The sequence below is a fragment of the Notolepis coatsorum genome (assembly GCF_963971535.1).
Source record: "Notolepis coatsorum genome assembly, chromosome: 1".
NCBI lineage: Eukaryota > Metazoa > Chordata > Actinopteri > Aulopiformes > Paralepididae > Notolepis > Notolepis coatsorum.
In genome coordinates, this window is record NC_140165.1 from 239,599,037 (window position 1) to 239,606,536 (window position 7,500).

General features: G+C 46.5%; 1 protein-coding gene across 1 annotated transcript in view; it reads right to left on the reverse strand.

The window, feature by feature from the left end:
* ngef (neuronal guanine nucleotide exchange factor) overlaps positions 1–7,500 on the reverse strand; it is a 57,283-nt gene that overhangs the window by 41,000 nt on the left and 8,783 nt on the right. The window contains exons 3-6 of the mRNA XM_084309392.1: positions 7,377–7,453; positions 3,598–3,848; positions 3,180–3,340; positions 2,585–2,737 (exon numbers count right to left, since the gene is read on the reverse strand). Of these exons, the coding sequence (XP_084165518.1) occupies positions 2,585–2,737; positions 3,180–3,340; positions 3,598–3,848; positions 7,377–7,453 (642 nt within the window). The remainder of the gene's footprint in view (positions 1–2,584; positions 2,738–3,179; positions 3,341–3,597; positions 3,849–7,376; positions 7,454–7,500) is intronic.

Genomic DNA, 7,500 nt, shown 5'->3' on the forward strand with positions numbered 1-7,500 from the left:
TTCCAAGTCAGTCAGAAGATCCTTAAGAACTTCTACTCATGTACAATAGAGAGCATCCTGACTGGCAATATCACCTCCTGGTTTGGGAATAGCACCACACAAGACCGAAGCAGACTACAGAGAGTGGCACGTTCAGCCGAACGCACAATTGGAGGGGGGCTTCCCACTCTCCAGAACATTTACAACAAGCGGTGCAGGGGTAAGGCTAAGAGAATCATCAAGGACTCCAGCCACCCAAACAACTGCCTCTTTGAACTGCTGCGGTCAGGCAAGCGATACCGGAGTCTCATGGCAAGCACAGAAAGACTCAGAAGAAGCTTCTATCCCCAGGCCATCAGGCTGCTCAACGAACAATAACACTATGCAACAACCATCAAATGCACACAGCACACACATCCACACGCACACACTCACTTTAAACAAACAACACACTGCAGCACCCACTCTCCACACTTTAGAACACCTAAACACACTTTATATTTATTGGTAAAGGATTTGCACTACAACCCATACCTCAGTACACCTTACTGTAAATTGTACCTAAATTGTACCTCATCCCATTTCTGCTTTGCACTATATAGCATTGTATATTAGTATATTGCATAGTATATTGTATATTGTATGGTAACTCAGTTACTTCTATTCTGCATCAAACATTGTACATAATACATACTGAACACTGTGACTTCTATTTTTACTTCTATTTTTACATGCTATACTATTTTATTTCATACTTATCTTGTCTAGCACAGTCTCTGGAGCGTAACAGTAAGAAGCATTTTGTATAAAAGTATTCTGTACTTCTGTATGACAACTATTAAAGAAACTTGAACTCTCTCTCTCTCTCTGTCTCTCTCCCTCCTCTCTGTCTCTCTCTGTCTTTCTCTCTATCTATTTCACTTTCTCTCTCTCTTCTCTCTCTCTCTCTCTCCCCCCCTCCCCCCCCCCCTCTCTCTCTCTCTCTCTCTCTCTCTCTCTCTCTCTCTCTCTCTCTCTCTCTCTCTCTCTCTTCTCTCTCTCTCTCTCTCTCTCTCTCTCTCTCTCTCTCTATCTCTCTCTTCACTCAGTCTATATTCACTCAGTGTGACAGAACAGAATGTTAATCCAAAGGTACACATATCGTTGTTATCCCTCACAGATCATGCCATGCTTCCCTCAACAGGTGGACAGCCGTAGTCTCCTCTGTACTGACAGCCCTGTCATAACATGTGTACAGCAGAGGTAGAGCAGTCGTCTGGTAATCCGAAGGTTCCCGATTCGATTCCCGCTCCTCCCGGGCAGTGTGTCCTTGAGCGAGACTCTTAACCCCTAACTGCTCCAGATGAGCAGGTCGGCACCTCGCATGGTCGCCTCCGCCGTCGGTGTGTGAATGTGTGAGTGGATGAGTAAAATGTGAGGAACAAAATTGTAAAGCGCTTTGGATAAAAGCTACTATATAAATGCAGGCGTACTGCCATGCCACATTTAGAATGGTGCAGTGCCAGCCAGGCTGAGATGATCTAACACCTCTCGCGTGGCCAAATCGCAACACACAATCCGATGCGAAATAATTGGCTAAACAAAATGGCAAGCAACCTTAACAACCTTAACCCTTTCACTACCACACTACCAAAGGGTTAACCCTTTCACTGCGACAAAATACAGAAGGTTAACCCTTTCACTGCCACACGACAAAGGGTTAACCCTTTCACTACCACACTACAGAAGGTTAACCCTCTGTCGTGTGGTAGTGAAAGGATAACCTTCTGTAGTGTGGTAGTGAAAGGGTTAACCTCCACATTAAGTTCCATGTGGATATTCTTGCTTCCAAGCTGCGACAGAACATTGGCTTCCTTACAGAGATGTATTGGCATGCTGCAGCTTCAACTTTGGACTCTACTCTACCTCAACTTTGAGGTCTACTGTATCATTCTTCCCTCACATTTATTACTGGTGGTGACAGATATGATACCCACCACTGTGCCCTTTATGAAAAGGTTGGATGGCCTTCTCTGGTTGAAAGGTGTAACTATCATTGGTATTTGTTTATTTTTAAAGCCCTTATTGATAAACGTCCCTCTTACATCACAACACTGTTGGAATGGAATCTTGGAATCTATTCTACACGTTCAAATGACTGGCTGGTTCTTAGGGTTCCTCAGTTGGCTCTGAACTAGGAAAACCTGCTTTGTCCTTTGATGCTTCCAACACCTGGAATGTTCTTCAACTGACCCTGAAGCTGAAGGTTCTTCCTTCTCTTGCTGCATTTAAAAGTATGATCTCCAACCACTTGTGTGTCGACTTGTAACTGGCTTAACTGATTTTTTATTATTGAATCATATTTATTGTGCCTATATGAAATTGTTGATACATTTACATTTAGTCATGATAAACAATGTCTTGTTTTTGTAAGCTCGTCATCGCAAAGTTGAAATAAAGGTTTGAAATAAAATTATATTAAATGAAAGAAAACCTAGTTAGTTCGCCCTGTACTTATTTAGTAACAACCCTGATCACAACACGCTCTACTTTGAACTTCAACTGATCTACACGGTTCAAGTTAGTCAACACTGTAACGTAGGGATTTGTTTAAGGAGGTACCCACAATATGCGCCGATAGTTCTTCTCCTGGTACGCCTGGTTGATGACGTAGGTGATGAACACGTTGAAGTGCTTCAAAGAGTGGTGGTAGACGATGTCACACACTTCTGAGATCTGGATGGACTGTTCAATCCGGTTCTCCAAGTCCATAAGGAACCTGAAGACAATTTGACACCATCATAGAATAAGATAAGAGAAGATAAGATATTGCTTTATTGATCCCCTTGGGGATATTCGGGCATCATAGCAGCATGGGGGAGGGGAGGTACAGGTATGGGCAGGGTAATAGTAAAAAGACATAAATATAGGCAATGAAATTCTATCTGAATATAAGAATATGATAAAGATAGACAGTGTAAACAATATAATTAACTCTGAATATATAAATATGAGAAAAATAGGCATTGTAAACAAAGGTGCAGATGAGGGCCTGTATGCCCTATCAGTTATATTATAAATATAGGCAATAAATCATTTTAATCTGAAAAACATCAAGGCGATGTGAGCTTAAAGGTCGCTTGTTTGATTTCATCACAGTGAGAACAGTTGTTTGGCTTTTATATATATATATATAATTTATAATGGTGGCCAAGTCCTACCTTTCACTGGCCTTCATGACCTCCTCGATGTTGGAGAACAGGAAGTGCATGTCTGATTGGCTGAGGGTGTTGACTAGAACTTGGTTGCGAAGGAAGTGAGTCTCTAAAATCTCCAGACTCTTGTAGTAGGAGGCTTCTGAGGTCACCAGCTCAAACATCGCCTGGGACAGAAAGGTAGAAAAAAATGGTTGCTTCCTAGAGTCAACAAGCACAAAATAAATATATGCAAACTATATGCAAACATCTATGCAATGTTCATAGAGAATCTACGAGTGAGAAAATAGTTGTGGAACCAGAGAGGGTGCATGACACTGCTAAGCTGTCAGATCCTCTGCTAGCCCGCCTCTTGAACTTGCTCCACGCTCACTGACAACCTCTCTCACCAAACCCTGCCGGTGACCTTTGCCCTCCAGCTCACCTCCTGCATGATGACCTCTCTCTGCGACAGCTGTGTGAGCAGGCCGCTCTGCTGCACGACCTCCAGGGTCTGCCACAGGCTCAGTGAGCGCGCGTTGTTCCTCAGCTGCAGTTGCAAGGCCGGAGGGGATATGACCCCTGACCCCGGGAACACTGATTCTGCCGCGACCCCGGAAGTGAGGCCATCGCGTCGACGCCGCTGCTCAATTTCCTGCTGCTTGGAGGTGTCCCGGTACTCCTGGTACAGGAAGGCTGGAGGGACAAAAAGGTACAAAGGCGTAATTGAGTGAAAATCTCAGAATCAAGAATCAAGAGGTTTATTTGTCACATACATACCAGGGCATACAGTGAAATGCGGGTGGTCATGCCCGCATTGATTGTGCAAAATACAATAATAAAAATAGGCATAGAAAAAATAAAATAGGTAAGACACTAGGAAGATATGCATGGTAAAAAAAAATACATGCTAAGTTCCTGAGAAACTGGTTCCATTATACAGTATACACTACTATACAATATACAATTGTATTTAAATGACATTTTGTTTAAAGTGATTGTTTTAGCGGTTGCCGCATGAGTGTTTTGTTTCTCCTGCACTAATGCTTCTTTTAAGGCCATAGAAAGGCAAAATGGGACAGATGTATTGTAGTAACACTGACTGTGTGTGTGTGTGTGTGTGTGTGTGTGTCTGTGTGTGTGTGTGTGTGTGTGTGTGTGTGTGTGTGTGTGTGTGTGTGTGTGTGTGTGTGTGTGTGTGCTCATGTGTACTTGTGAGTGGAGAGTTCAGTGTTCAGTGTTCTGATGGCCTGGGGGAAGAAGCTGAGCCGGAGTCTCTCTGTTCTTGCAGCGTGTGACCGTAGGCGCTTGCCTGACCGCAGCAGCTTGAACAGGCTGTTGTTGGGGTGGTGGGGGTCTTTCATAATTCTGCAGGCTCTGGATTTGCACCTCCTGTTATATAAGTCCTGCAGGGGTGGTAGTGCAATACCCGTAGTACGCTCTTCTGAGCGCACCACTCTCTGGAGTGCCTTCCTGTCTTGTGCCGTGCTGTTTCCAAACCAGGCAGTGATGTTTCCAGTCAGAATGCTCTCTACAGCCCCGTAATAGAAGGAGTGGAGTATCTTCCCCGATACTCTGAACTTCCTTAGCTGTCTCAGGTGATAGAGGCGCTGTTTCGCCTTTTTCACCACAGAATCTGTGTGTAGACCATGTCAGGTCCTCTGTGATGTGGACTCCCAGGTACTTGAAACTGCTCACCCTGTCCACGATAGCCCCGTTTATCCACAGTGGCGTTTGTGTTCCCTGCTGTATTCTCCTAAAATCCACGATCAGCTCCGTGGTTTTACCAATGTTCAGGAGTAGGCTGTTATCCCGGCACCAGCATGCCAGTTCATCAACCTCCTCCCGATAGGCCTTCTCGTCATTGTTAGAGATCAGCCCCACCACTGCGTCGTCCGCAAACTTCACTATGGAGTTGGAGCTGAACCTGGCCACACAGTCATGTGTGTACAGTGAATACAGCAGGGGGCTCAGAACGCAGCCCTGGGGGGACCCGATACTCAGGGTGATTTTGCTGGAGGTATGACCCCCCACCCTGACCGCCTGGGGCCTGTCACTTAGAAAGTCCAGGCGCTCATGGCGGAGCTCAGACATTATGAGTTATGGAGTTGTGAACTTTCTTTTCTACTGCATGATGGATGCCTGTTGTGCGCACCTGTTGTGCGCACCTGGGTGACATATTGGAGAAGAGTTATAGCCCTGTGTGAGTTCTCCATAATGGAACTTGTGACAATCAGGAATCCTCGGGTGAAAGTTGCAAGTGAGTCTTAAGGTAGGACTTAAACTCTGTTACCAGGATGTCAATCAGGCCTGCAGCCAGTCGTGTGCAGCAGCAGATCACAACCTACCAGACCACAGCACAGTAGACCATAGAATACCAGACCACAGCACAGTAGACCATAGAATACCAGACCACAGCACAGCAGACCACAGCACAACAGACCACAGCACAGCAGACCACAGCACAACAGACCACAGCACAACAGACCACAGCACAACAGACCACAGCACAGCAGACCACAGCACAGTAGGTTACAGCACAGCAGACCACAGCACAGCAGACCACAGCACAACAGACCACAGCACAACAGACCACAGCACAGCAGACCACAGCACAGTAGGTCACAGCACAGCAGACCACAGCACAGCAGACCACAGCACAGCAGACCACAGCACAACAGACCACAGAACAGTAGGTCACAGCACAACAGACCACAGCACAGTAGGTTACAGCACAGCAGACCACAGCACAGCAGACCACAGCACAGCAGACCACAGCACAACAGACCACATCACAACAGACCACAGCACAACAGACCACAGCACAACAGACCACAGCACAACAGACCACAGCACAACAGACCACAGCACAGTAGGTTACAGCACAACAGACCACAGGAACACTCACTGACACAGCATTTTGCTATCAGACTTTTCCTGCAGAAAGTTTCAGGTGAAAGTAGGCTGAATGTTTGCACACTGGTAAGCACATATGCTGCTTGTGGGGGACATTGACAGTGTGTGTGTGTGTGTGTGTGTGTGTGTGCGTGTGTGCGTGCGTGTGTGTGTGCGCGCGTGCATGTGTGCGTGTGTGTGTTCTGTCCTTTAGGAAAGGAGAGGTAAGGTGACTTTGAACAATGTGAGGCTGTTGCGTAAGCTCCCACAGTCATATTCTACAGATTACCAAGGTGGGCGTAGAGCTGGACTGAGAATTATATAAGCGAGGCATGCGCGCACGTGCGCGCACGCACGCACACACACACACACACACACACACACACACACACACACACACACACACACACACACACACGCGTGCACGCTCAGGCAGTGAAGTAGAGAGGATAGAGAGGGAGAGAGACAGAGATATGTGTGCTTGAGCGGACATGTTGGTGAAGCACTTTCCTCAGTCATCTGGTGAATGTGTATGTTTGTTGAGGCTTCTCTCATTATACACACTGTCCAACAGGTGTGCAGCAGCTTAAAGTGCCCCCCCCCCCCCCCCCCTCATACAATAACCATGTTCTGCCTTCAGAACAGATACAGTGTAAACACTGGGCTGTAGTGTCGCCTGTACTGTACTGCAGCAGGGCTATAGACTCAGACACACTATCAGCTCTGAGAGCAATGCAGTCAACCTTGACAGACAGTTGAAGTGGCAGTGAGCGATAGACACGACTCAACGGGAATGTGGCCGACTTATCGAGCTGGTTCTTTGTAAAGCAAAGCCTTTATGATAAGTCACTATAAAGGCGTGTGTGTGTGTGCGCATATTCATTGTGTGTGTGTATGTGTGTGTGTGTGCGTGCGTGCGTGCGTGTGTATGTGTGTGTGTGTGTGTGTGTGTGTGTGCGTGCGTGCGTGCGTGTGTATGTATGTGTGTGTGTGTGTGTGTATGTGTGTGTGTGTGTGTGTGTGTGTGTGTGTGCGTGCGTGCGTGCATGCGTACGTGTGTATGTATGTATGTATGTGTGTGTGTGTGCGTGTGCGTGTGTGTGTGCGTGTGCGTGCGTGTGTGTGTGTCTGTGTGCGTGTGCGTGTGTCTGTGTGTGTGTCCGCGTGTGCTTAGCCTAAGCATAATAGATAATATTACACTAGCAGCTTGGGAGGTGGTGGAGTGGGCGGTGTACATATGTTACTTTTCAGGCCCCTTGACACGCTGGGATTCTGCTGCAAGGCTGTTATTTCCGTTCATGTTATAATTATAATTATTTATTTCCTCACCGATATTCTTGACGATGTTGAGGCTGTGGCAGATCGTCTCCATTCTCATCTGAGAATCCTCTTCGTTGTTCAACAACCTGAGACAGACAGACAGACAGACAGACAGACAGACAGACAGACAGAC